Source organism: Tamandua tetradactyla, chromosome 8 (genome assembly GCF_023851605.1).
Source record: "Tamandua tetradactyla isolate mTamTet1 chromosome 8, mTamTet1.pri, whole genome shotgun sequence".
NCBI classification, from domain to species: domain Eukaryota; kingdom Metazoa; phylum Chordata; class Mammalia; order Pilosa; family Myrmecophagidae; genus Tamandua; species Tamandua tetradactyla.
The window spans coordinates 23,149,923-23,162,530 of record NC_135334.1 but is presented as its reverse complement, the minus strand read 5'-3'; the positions used below and the strand labels follow the sequence as shown (position 1 = coordinate 23,162,530).

At 54.3% G+C, this 12,608-nt stretch overlaps 1 protein-coding gene across 2 annotated transcripts in view; it reads right to left on the bottom strand.

Annotated features, from left to right (window-relative positions):
* DSCAML1 (DS cell adhesion molecule like 1) overlaps positions 1 to 12,608 on the bottom strand; it is a 343,174-nt gene that overhangs the window by 72,061 nt on the left and 258,505 nt on the right. Inside the window, exons 6-8 of one of the 2 annotated variants that reach the window (XM_077112788.1) lie at positions 11,388 to 11,663; positions 8,817 to 9,113; positions 6,803 to 7,075 (exon numbers count right to left, since the gene is read on the bottom strand). In XM_077112788.1, the coding sequence (XP_076968903.1) occupies positions 6,803 to 7,075; positions 8,817 to 9,113; positions 11,388 to 11,663 (846 nt within the window). Of the gene's footprint in view, positions 1 to 6,802; positions 7,076 to 8,657; positions 9,114 to 11,387; positions 11,664 to 12,608 lie in introns of those variants that run through there. The other variant, XM_077112787.1, reaches the window with a different exon arrangement.

Here is a 12,608-nt window from a genome sequence, read left to right as displayed (position 1 = left end):
GCTGACCTTGGGAGTTCACCTGTGAGGTGGGGGCAAGGGATGGGGAGACCACAGGATGGGAGTGCACCCAGGATAAGTGGGAGGCTCGATGCTGCTCCTGCAGATATTGTGTCTATACTGTACGAGCCTCAGCTTCCCCCTTAGTCCTTCTTAGGGGCCAGGCTCCTTTCATTGCACCAGAGCTGGCTGCTGTGATTCAAGAGGTCTATGGGCACTTGAACACAGACACAGGAGGAGAGTTGTGACAGTAACGAACGACTGGAGAGCAGAATGTGAAGGCAAAGGAAGGTGTCAGGAGGTTCCACTGAGAGAGGAAAAGGCTAGGGATGGTCAAGTCTGGAGTGCCATGCCCCCGGGGATGCATGGCCACAGCATCACGTCTCCATTAAGAATGTAGAAAGTGTATATAAGAGAGATTGAAATTAAGCAAGAAGATTTAGTTCAGGCAAGGGGAAGACTGTCTCTCTCAGTGAGAAGGGATTTAGATACTGGAGCAAGTTACTAAGGCAGGTTAATTCATTAATTAACTAATTCATCTAATATTTATGAAACGCCTTCTCTGCGAAGGTATTATGCAGCATGTGGGCCAGGGGAAGTAGAAACATGCTTAAAATACAGATAGAACCTCTAGGAGCATCTAAGGTACTAGGGGTGGTAAGATATCCCCCCATGACTATCAGACATGTGTACCTGAACATGCAGACACTGAACTCAGGGCAGAGAGCCGTTCCGTCTGGTTGGGGAACCTCAGCCCTGTGGAGGAGGTGGCATTTGAACTAAGAGTTAGAGGGCACACAGGCTTCCCAAAATACCTGGGGTGAGGGAGAGGAAAGAGACTGAGCCAAGGGGTAGAGGCCAACTAGACACCATCCTTCCATTCTGGTCTTCAGGAACGCCATTGACAGCTTTCTGAGAAGACATTAAAGAAGACAGTAGCCAACATGCAGCCTGGGGTGGGGTTAGGCATTGACCCGGGCTGGCCCAGTGCTCCCCACAGTGCTGTTATCTCGTGGGAGGCAGGTGACCAGAAAACTCCCCAAAAGCGTAAGGCAGGCTCTTTGCTCCTCAGTTGCAGACCGTGCCCTTAGGAGCTCTTTGGAGGAAGTGCCAGGGCCAGAGCTGCTCAGAGAATTCCATGGTTCTGGGCCAGCATTTTGGCATCCTCGAGATCCTGGTTCTTTCAGTCTCCTTCTTACCAGGAGGAGGCTGTGAGTGGAGGCCGTGAGAAGCAGGGTATGGGGGGGACTCTGGGATACTGTGTTCGGCAGCTCCCTGGGTAGGGTGTCTTTCTAACCTGTGAGTCAGTCATCTTCATAGAGGCTCAGAGGGTGAACACGGGCTAGTTGAATGTATATGTGCTTTCCTGCAAGCAGTGTCTCTTGTTCTTGGAGTGGGAAACACTTCTTCAGTGTAACTGCATCCATGAGCCTCTCCCTCACCCCTGCATCCCAGCAATTCCCCAGCCACCAGCTGAAATGGGGGAGGCTGTGAATGCCCCATAACTCAGCGATTTCCCTCTGCAAGCCCTGCTCTGGCCACGATCATTTTTAGTAAGAGAATGTCTCGGTCAGCCTTGAGGAAGGAGAGGCTAGAGCAAGGTGCTGCAATGGGGGAAGAGATCAGAAGACCAGATGGCTGAGAAGTCACAGAGGTTGTGGCAGCTCACGTGAGGTCTGGCTGCCGTAAGCCTTGACGGCCATTGGTTTGGGAGCACCACGCAAAGGGAGGGAGTGTTGGCCGCCAGTTCAGCCCATAAACCCTTCACGGTGTCTCTCATTGTCTCTCTGAGACTGAGCTGCCTTTTAATTTACTGCACCTGTTAGCAGAAAATGGGCACCGTGGGGAGCCGGGGCTTTTCTGCCAGAGCAGCCATGCCTGGGAGTCAAAAACTGGGTTCTAGACGCTGCTGCTTACTCAAGTGAGGGGCAAGTTGTTCCCTCATCACCACCACCACCCCACAGCTGCCCCTGAGCCTCAGTTTCCTCATCTGAACAATGGGGGGGAGGGGTTGGAATAAATAATCTGACACATCTTTCAGTTCTAACTGGATCTGGAAGACAAAAAAAAAAGCCTTCTATTTCAGGAATAATAACTTACTTCAGTGTTTTGTGCAACTCTCTCTTTTCAAGAAGGCCTTCCCTGACCACCCGATTTAAAATTGCAAACTTCCCCCTCACCTCAACCCCTGAGTCTCATCCCCACTCCCGATTTGACACAGGACATATTTTACACATTTAAATGTATAATCTGGTTCCCTACTAGAATGTAAGCTTCCCAAGGGCAGGGATTTTTGTATGTACAGAGTATAGCTGCATTCACAGAACCTAGAACAGTGCCTGGAACATAGCGGGTCCCCAGTAAGTGTCACTGAGAGAAGAAATAGATGCCACTGCTTCGTCAGGAGGCCTGTCTGTCCAATAAGGCAGGCGCTTGCTCATAGGACCTGACCCCCTCTGCTGAAGGAAAAGGGCTGCTGGCAGCAGCTTCCTTGATGCTTCCCCTTCCCCCACAATCAATTAGGCTATCTCTCCACTCCACCCTAGGCCCTGGGAAACCTGTTGTGCCCCCTTTTCCTGCAGATACCAGCAGAGCTCCTTCCAAACCTCCACCACTGGCAATAGCAGGCATCTGGCCAGGAGGCTGCCTCTCTCTTACCCCATCTGATTACAGAAACCCACCTTTTGCCAGGATGCAAGAGGGCCTCCTCCAAGGCTCCTAAGCATATGGGGGGGGGGGGCCTGTTTGAGCAATAGCCAAAGCTCAACCTGGAACAGCTGGGGGAGAATGAATGTGTGAGGGGGCATGGGCATTTGGCAATGAGAGCGCATGTATGTGTGTAAGCCTGTGTGCATGTGTGTGTGTGTGTGTGCGATTTCTGACAGCTCTCCTCAGGGAAATGGGACTACCCATTGGCACTGGCCTGGAAAGGCAGAAAGCACCTTGGGCCCTTATTTTAGCTGCAGAGGCCCTGAGAGGCTCAGATGCAGGGATGGAGATGTTCCTTTACCCCAGCCAGTGCCAAAGAGCCCAGTTGTGCCCCTGCCTTCTTAGTTAATTAAACATTCAGTCTGCATGCCCAGAGATGCTTTTATGCTATGTTATTTTCCAGTTACAGGAGGCCCTAAAGACACCAAATCTAGGTTTGATCTGTGTGTCCTGCCAAGGATCACTCTGGATGCCTGGAGACAGATACCTACATTGCCTGCTGCCTGGCTCTCCCTCACCAGTCAGCGCTACCTGTGCCAAAGCCCAGGCAGTTTGGAAGCATCCTTCATCCTCTCTCCCCTCTGCTCCTCCCACCCTGCTGGGCCACAACAGGCTCACCTGGGCAACATATCACATTACTACCAAGGCGCCTTTTGTGCCTCAAAAGTGTTGCCTTACAGGGGGTACTGGCAACTGCTGGTATGTGTGTTTATGTGTGTGCATGTATGTGCAAATAGGTTTATGTGTGTATATTCGCTGCATATACGTGCATACACATATATCAGTGTGTACATGTATGTGTATTCTTGCATTCTCTGCAATGCGTGTGCATGTGTGTGTGGTATGTTCTCTTCTCAGCTGTGTTTGAAAAATTCATTAGAAGACAAGCAGCCCCAGAAGGAATGGAGTCAGCAGTTGTTTTTCCAGCTTATGGAGCAGCCTTGGGTTTTTGCCCTGCCTTCCCCAGGAACCCTTGGCTCCACAGAGGGGTGAGGGGGTGGGGCTTCCTGATTTATTTTCGCTTCTAGTGTCCTGTCCTGCCCCCACCCCTTTCTACACCCCAGGTTTCTCTGTTCTGACCGCTGGGTGGGATGCACTTCCCAGCCAGTCAGTGGGAGTGGGCTCTGGAGCACTGTTCCCCTCAGAGTCAGAGCCCCCTTTCCATGCCCAGGGGCACCTCCTCCACCCCCCCTCCGCGGGCAGCTCTTGGAACTGCACAGCAGCTAATCAAGCAGCGCGATCATAATCAGCTCTGATGGGTTCTTCTGCAAAAATGCATTCTAATGAGGTGGGGGAGAGGGAGTCGTGGAAAGAACAGGCCAACGGACCTGAGCTTTAGTAATGGCAGGAGTGCAGGATCCCAGAGCCCCTCCCACAAATGTTGCACCTTGGTCAGCCCCTGCTACGGCTGGATTTCTGGAAGTTCTTGGACCTCGGGAGTGGGGAAGGAGGAAGGTATGCAGGCATGCACGCATGCAAACACACACACACACACACACACACACACACACACATTCAATCCTGTACTCAACAAATGCTCTATGAGTGCCAAGCTTGTAGTGGGTGCTGGGGGCACATTCGTGGTCCGTACGTGGGCTCTGCCCTCTAGGATAACACGCAGGTACACACACACAGGGATGCACGCATATTCCCCGCTCCCCCTTCCCTCTCCCCGGGCTGGGGAGACTCTGTGGCTCAGCAGGATCCCAACAGGCCCAGCGAGTCGCTGAGACGGAATGCATCAGATTCAATTCATTAGGACTGATCGCTCCCTGAATGGGGCTGAATAATTGATGAGCAGAAGCCGCTTTCAGGATGTTCCACGTACTCCGAGGCTCGCTGGAGCCCTGTTATTATTTTTTTAAGCCAACAAACCCGGCCAAATGCTTGCTGGTGCAGGGAGGCGAAGGGAGTAGAGCAAGGGTTAGATGTTTTAATACGTGATGTTTACATTGTAAACTCCTGGTCCACGGCTTGTAAGGGAAACGGATTCAGGCGGCCGTGATGCCTGGCGGGGAGAGGCAGGCCGCACTATATGATGCTGCCACTGGGCTAATTTGTCCAGGACGCCTCCTGCGTTCCCAGGGGTGGGGGTACGGCCTGGGGGTGGTGAGGTTCCTGCTGGCGCGGCCCAGCCCCTGGGCTGGACACAGGCTGGGCTGGACACAGGTTGCCAGGATGACCCTCAGCCTGGCTGGAGTGCGGCAGGTGGGAAGCAGGGAGTAAGATACTTTTAGGGTCTCCTCTTTCCTCCCCAGGCCTGAGATGACCACAGAGCAACCTCCTTCCCCCATTTTCCCTGGGGGTGCTGGGCTCACAGCGAGGCGTCCTGGTGAGTAACCCCAACTCAGACCACGTCCTCAGTTTAGGAAACACTCACTGACGTGCTGTTTGGAGGGGGGAGCACAGGAGGTATGTGACATTCCCTGCGTGCTGATAACGTGCGCCTGGGTGACCAGGCGCCTGCAGGAGAGGAAATGACCCAGCCTTTGGCCACCACTGTTCAGTTTCCCCAGCTGTCTGCCAGACCTCACCACCTGAACGTGTCATCGTCACCGCAGGCTCGAAGGGGCCAAAACCAAACACAGTGTCTTTCTCCCCAGACGCTTCCTTCTCCCAGACTTCCCTCTTCTGTCAACAATGCCACATCCAATGTCGGCTTCCAGTCTAGGAGCCAAAGAAGAAAACAGGGGCCCGGGACCCCCTGGGGCCTTCCCTGATGGGTCAGGGCACTTTCTCAGGCCTGGGCCCCTCCCCCATATTCGGTTCTTCCTAAAGGTCCCAGAGCCTACACTAGCTTTCCTACCTTGTTCCCGGCTTCCCCTCTTCCCTTGAGCTGTGGACGAGGCACGCCCCCCCACCCCCTTCCTGCTCTAGGGCGGCACAGATGCCCGGATGGGGATGGCCCCAATCCTCCCATTCCCAGGTGGCAGGAGTTATTGGAGCTCACAGACTCTGGTCAGCTCCCTCTCAGCCCTCTCAGGTGGTCCAGGAAGCTCTATTGCTTTATTTCTAGGGGTGGGAATAAACCACCCTTCTCTCATCTGGGTTCTCCTGGGTTAGAGCCTGGGTTCTGGAGTCAGAGAGACCTGGGAAAAAAACTTCTGACTCCATAGGACCATTGCCTCAGCTTTCTCCCTTGGAAATCGGGGATACAATGATAGTTGTCTTAAATATTCAGGGTGTGTAGTGGGCCCTCAACAAATTATATCTGTCATATTTATCCTAGTGGCTGATGTTCAGTGCTAGAGACCAGAACCAGGGAGGTGGCTGGAGACCCATTGCCTCCCTCCCTTCCACGTGGAGCCCCAGGCCGTGATCCTCACGCTTCCGGAGCCTCCGGCTCCCAAGGGGCCCTCTGCAGAGAACCACCAGCTGCTTATACTTGCAGCTCTTCCGAAAGGCACACAAGCTCTTGACTCGTCCTCACTGACCTTCCAGTCCCAGCTCCTGGCTGCTACTGACCTCTCCTTGGCCAGGCCAAGTAGCACCCACTTCTTAACCTCACGTCCAGCAGCCAGGCCACCCTCCTCTCACCCACTGCCCGGTGTCCAGTTCCAAAGGACATATCTGAGAGCTTTACAGCCCTCAAACCAAGGGGATATCGGCCACTTACTCACATATTCATTGATCTGCTTGTGCTTCAAGGCCTCAAGCAGCATTAGCAGATAGAAGGTTCTTCCCGATACTGTAAAAGCAGCCTGCCCTGGACAGCTCTGTGCCCCAGAAGGGAGTCAGGGCCCCCAGCGTGTGCTCCCTTCCTCCTTGCCTCCTGCGGCTGAGTTCTTGGTGGCACCATTCTGACATCAGAGAACTGATGCAGCCTGCCCTCTCCATAACTGACCTCTCATGGCCCTGGGGTCAATGCTGCCTCGTCCTGCAACCTCCAAGTGAACTTGGATGCAGAGGTACTCATTGCCCTTTTATATCCACCAACGCTCACCCAGCCTGCTCCCTCTCTTCCGAACATCTCATTGGGTCCCTCTCTTCCTTGGCCTTGCCCTCCCTCAGGCTTGCCTGCTGGAGAGGGGCCTGCACACCCTGGGGGACCAAGACGGGCGGGCGGGGGCTCAGGCTCGAGAGAGAGAGGGCCTACCTTTGACAGCCACGTGGACACTCTGGCTGATGGAGAGCTGGGGCTGGATGAGGACGCTGCACAGGTACTCCCCCTCGTCCATGCCCTTCTGCACGTCCGCCAGCTTGAGGGTCCCGTTCTCAAACACCACCTGGCGGTGGTTGTCAGGCAGCAGCACGGCGTCCTTGTACCACTTGATGGAATAGTAGGGGTAGCCGATGACCCTGCAGTTGATGAGGGTGTCCCGCCCGGCGACGGCAGTGATGTTCCTCATAGCCCGGATGCTGGGGGGGCCTGGGCAGGAGCCACGAGGCAGGAGGAAGAGAGGAGGGGCAGGTGGTGCCGTCAGCCAGGGACAGCCAGGGATGCCCCTGAAATGCTGCTCTTAGCTGCTTGGCCCCTGAGACTTTCCAGGGGAGGGGGGCTGATATGGTGGGAGTAGACAGGACCTTTATTACAAGGCTAGAGGCAGAAGCCGGAATTGGGGGCACCCCTGGTCTCTCCTGGACTCACTGCTACCAGCTTCAAATAGCTTCCAAACAGAAGCACTTCATACCAGCCTGAGCAAATTGTAGGGAAGAAAGAATCCATTTCCCTGGCAGGGGCAGAAGTATGCGATGAAATTTCAGCCTTACCAAGAAGGGACGGTGATTTGGGACGGTGAGTCTTCACGTATGGAGAAATTAAGATCTTTTTGGTTAAAATGGAATCGTGGAGATTTTGTTATTTTCATTTGGTCTTCTACCCAATGGGATCTCAGATGTGTTACATATTTAAATGACCACAAGAAGGTTTTCACTGGATGAGATGATTCTTTTATTTCAGTTTTAATCCAGTGGGTATAGGGACCCCTGAGAACGGGTTATAAAAGGGGGCTCTGAAAGTCAGATGGGTGGGGACAGCGTGGGCGTTCGAAGTGGGGTTCAGAGGCTTCCGTGCAGACAGTGCTGGGGAAGGTTCTGGAAACTCTCCCAGCCTCAGGTTCCTCATCTAGAAGATGAGAGGCTGGACTAGGGAATCTCCCAGAGCCCCTACAGCCCTGGAACTCCCTAGGTCACTGCAACTCTGTAGCTCCCCTCCCAATTCTGAGGAGAGGGCAGGAGGCTGAAGATGGGAGCTCTATGCTTCTCTGGTGGGTCAGACACCTGGCACAGGTGAATTTAACGTGAACCTCCCACCCCCTTCCCTGTCCCCATGGCAACCACCTGCCCTAGGACCAGAGCTCCTCCTTTGCTGCTCCCCTGCTCCTCCTCTGCCCTTGGGCAGGGGTTCTGGGTAGGGCCAGCTGAGGACCAGCCAGCCCCGCTGGGCTGCAAAGGACTTGAGAGGAAGTTCTGTCCTCACCACAGTGACTCTGGAGAATGGGGTGTGGGGGCGATCACTGTGGGGACCCTTTTCCCCACTCCTGGAGGCTCAGCCTCCACCTCCTATTCTTGCTGGCTTGAGCCTTGCCGGGAGGTGGGGGATGGCGAGTTGGGAAAAGATGATGCCTGGTTCCTGGCTGCTTACACCTCCCGGACCATTTTGGGGAGCAGTTGAAGGATGTTCAACAGGCCAATGGGTATTACGGGCCCCGAGAACAGGTTATAAAAGGGGGCTCAACTTTGGAGGGCTGAGGTCAAACCTGGGCCCCTGCCGCTTCCTTGTCCTTGCAGGCCTGGCGAGGCTGGCGGATGCTAGCAGGGTATTTAGCACAGCGGGAACCGGGAACCGAAGGGATTTGACGGGGGAAGAATGAGCTAGAGAGGGCAGGGGCCGGGGTTGGGGGCAGAGCGATTGCGAGGGAGGAGAGAGGGGGAAGAGGAAGTGGGGGACGCGTGTGTGGGGGGTGAACCTCACAAGAGACACACGCACAGAACGGATGATAGAGCTCGTGGTGGCGGGTAGGGAAAAGGGGAAGAGAAGGAGAAAGAACCTCTACTAAAATCAAAACGACAATCAATAAGAAGTACTCATCACCACAAGAATAATGGGAGCCACAGAGATGGCAAAGGAACTCAAAAGCCTATTCTGATATTTAAATGTAGACAGGCACCTCTTACGTTTATTCGCGCCTGGTATTCAGCACTGCCCACCGAGTTCCGCGCCGCGCACCGGTACACGCCGCCGTCGCGGATCTGCGGGCCCGTGACGTTCATGTGGCTGACGGTGGTGCCGTCCGACGTGGTGTACTGGCTGGTGCGGTGGCTGCCGTCCCGCGCGACGGGCTCGTCGTCCAGGGCCCAGGTGACGGTGGGGGGCGGGGCGCCCTTGGCCGCACACATCAGGGAGAACTGCTCCCCGGGGTTGACCACCTTCTCGCTGAAGGACGAGACGATGCGGGGCGTGCCGTCTGCAGGGAGCGAGGAGCCCCCTTCAGGGTCACCGGGCCACGGAGAGACCGGCCCGCCCGGCCAGCCCACCCTTCGCAGGGGGAGAAGGCAAAGCCACGTGGCAGAGGCCGTGCTCCTGATAAAGACCCTTGGCCAAGACTAGTCCCCCGCCGTGGGGGTCCAATTGCTATTGCTCAGGGATTAAGTCTCCTGGGTTTGAATTGTGCCTCAACCGCTTGTTAGCTCTGTACCTTTGGGCAAGTTAATTAACCTCTCTGAGTCTTTCCATCTCCTCACCCCCAAAGCAGAGATAACGATTATCTACATTTCCTATGGCTGTTGTGAGTGTTAAATGAATCAGTGCGTTTAAGATATGAGAACCCTGTATTGTCTGCGTGATTTTTCTGTGAACCTACAATTTCTCAAAGAGAAAGAAAAAAATACTTGGGAAATGCCTAATAAAGGTTAGCGCCTCTCAATGTCTCCTCCTCTTCCTCCTCCCTTTATTAATAAAGAAATAAAGGCTCTGCGGTTAATTGAGTGGGGATCCAGTTCGCACCTGGGCCAGACCTCCAGCGTGGGAATCCCGCGACTGGGTCAGCAGGGCCGAGGGGTGGTGCTGTAGCCCTGTCAGCAAAAGGGCTGAGGTTGGGGGCTTAAAATACAAGTTGCCAGGAGGCAGTGGGGGGCGAGGAAAGCACCAGGAGTGTGGAGTCTGTGGCCCAGCCTTTAGTCTTGGCTTAACTCAATAACCTCAGACAAGACAATTAACCACTGTGTCCCAACTTCCTCACATGGAACATGGGGGATATAATTATTAACCTTAGCCTTCCTTTCCATGCAGGATTATTATAAAAGATTAAAATGGGCGTTAAGTACTTAAATAAGTGAAAAAAAAATTGGCAAGGCAAATGGAGATGGTAGTCTTTATATCCCACCCACGTCTGACCCTAAAATGCTGATGTTAATCCAAGCCAGTCTGTCAGTCTCCATGGCCCTGCCCCCCCTCCCCTCCACTTCTAGGGAGACCCTTATATAAAACCAAGGGAGCAGCTGCGTGCCACTGTGGGGGGAAGGGGTCACTTTGTCTTTGGCTCCTGCTCTGCCTCTTTCCCCATTCTATCCCTTCCTGTCCCTTACCTTCCCCATTCTCTGCCCTTCCCATCAACCTCATTTTCCATCTTTTTGCTCTGAACTGGCAACCAGTGGCTGTCCTCTAAGATATCTATAATTCCACTCATGGCAAATGGATGCTGAGTAGGGAATTATTTATTTAGGAGGTCCCCTGAGATGAAAGGTGTCCATTTCAAAATCTGTGCCCAGATGGTATACTTTTTTGGTGGGAAGAGAAACCAGGGATTTGGCAGGACACAAAGAGGTGAGATCAGTTGGCTGGGTGCCCCCTTGAGGTGAGGGATGAAGCCTGAAGTTCAGTGGGTGCCCAGTTCCCCACTCCCAGGAAGTGGGGACCCTTAGGCCATGAGAGTGAGACCCCTGTAGGGTCCTGATAATTGGGGAACTTGCCTGGGTTTGGTATTTTATTATCACAGTGAGAAATCCTTGGAAGGAATAGAGTCTTGGGCTTTTCTTCAGTAGCAGCAAAGGGAGGAGTTGAAAAACCATTAAACCTGGGGGTAAGGACTTTTGTGCAAATTGGAAAAAGGTGCTTTGGTGCCATAGGTCATGGCTTGGCAAGCAGAGTGCAAGCTGGACTTTGGTCCTTGTTCACTATCTTGAATGGGGCACCTTGTGCAGTGGACAACCTGAGCAACCATATACAGAGATCCTGGGTGAGGAAACCTGGGTGGTGGCAGCTTTAAAGGGAGAGAGAGACAGGCTGAAATCCAGTCTGTGGCAAGGAACAGAACCTGCTGTGAAGGGCCTTTGGGAGACTGAAAGCCCTCCAAGACTTGAAAGAACACCTCTCTACTAGTGACATTCTAGTAATTTTAGAGGAAGCTATATATATATATGTAAGTTCAAATCCCAGCTCTGTCCCATGGGTAGAGCTGTGTGACTCGGGGCAAGTACCAAGCCTTTGTTTCCTTAACTGCAAACCAGATAACCTAAAATATCTCCACCTGGCACCCTTGGGAGGCTTTCATGAGATAGTGCATTTGCCTGACATGCAGTAAGGGCTCCATAAATGCTCGCTATCACTATTCCCAGCCCGGCAGGGATAGGGTAGCCCTGGAGCAGGGCACCTCCTGGCTGGGAACCTGGGAGGCTGGGGGTGTAGGGGAAGGGGAGCCGGGCCCCGAACCCCGCCCCTCTGCCGTGGCTGCCCCGCTCACCCTCGAGCACAATGACGGCGAAGTCCTGGGCAGTCTGGGCCTTGCGGGTGGCGAAGCACTGGTAGGCCCCGGAATGCCTCTTCTGGGCCGAGGTGATGAGCAGGGTCTCATTGCTGAGCCCGCGGATGGAGATGGCCTCGTCGGGCAGCACCAACTCGGTGTTGCGGTACCAGCGGATGGAGAACTCCGGGGAGCCGGCCAGGGCACAGGAGAGGATGACCGTGCTGCCAATGCCGGTCTTCAGCTTCTTTGGTGTCAGGGTCACGTGAAGGGGGTCTGGGCCGGGCACGGGAGCGGTGAGGGGAAGCGGGGGTAGAAAAAGAAAAGAAAAAGGGCTTACTGGGGTGGGGTGTGGCTGGGGGTGCGTGGGGGTCCCCAAAGGGCCTGGAGTCGGGAGGCCAGTCAAGCTCAGGTCTGCCTCCACACTCCTTGCTTGGATGGGACTTGTGAATTCCTCTCTCCGGGCCTCAGTTTACTCATCTGCTGAAAGGAAACATCAGATCATCTTTCTCTCTGTGCCTCTCGTTCTGATGGCCTGTGCTCCTTCGAATGCTGCAGGGTGGGCTGCAAAGCTCCTTTCTGGTCACTGAGGAGGACAATCTCCCTGTCACCCACCCCAGAGAGGCACCCCTATTTCAGCCATCTGTCTCCCATACCCCTACAGATAATTGCTCCTCTTTATCACCATCACCCCCTCCCCTACCCCGCCTGCATCCATGCAGGGGCCTCCTTCCCGCCTCCCACCCTTCCCTCCACCTGGGCTCCAGGCTGAAGCCAGCAACTTCCCTGCTCGGAACTTCCACAGCCCCAACTTAGAATGGTCTTCAAGGCCCTTGAAGCCCTGGGAAAGTTGACGCTCCTTCCCTGCCAGCCCCACCTGTTAATGTACACTGTCTCCGGAGCAGGAGCAGCCAGCCTGTGGCTGCTGTTTCTTGCCTCATGGCCTCTGCCTAGAGAGTAGGCCTTGCCCCTTTTGCCTCCTTTCTTTATCCTTCAGAACTGAGCTCAGGTTTCACCTTTCTCAGGAAGCCTTCCAGGAACCACTCTCCTTCCAGGCTGGGTTATGACTTCCTCTTCTGGATAACTAACAGGAGGCCAAGCTCACTGTCTCTTATCACCTCCTTTGTGCCTGTCTCCCACTCTGGAGCAGGGTGGCTTCACCCTCTTCTTCAAATCCCTACCGCAGCCTGAGTCATGCACACTGACTGACAGCCGGCCTGG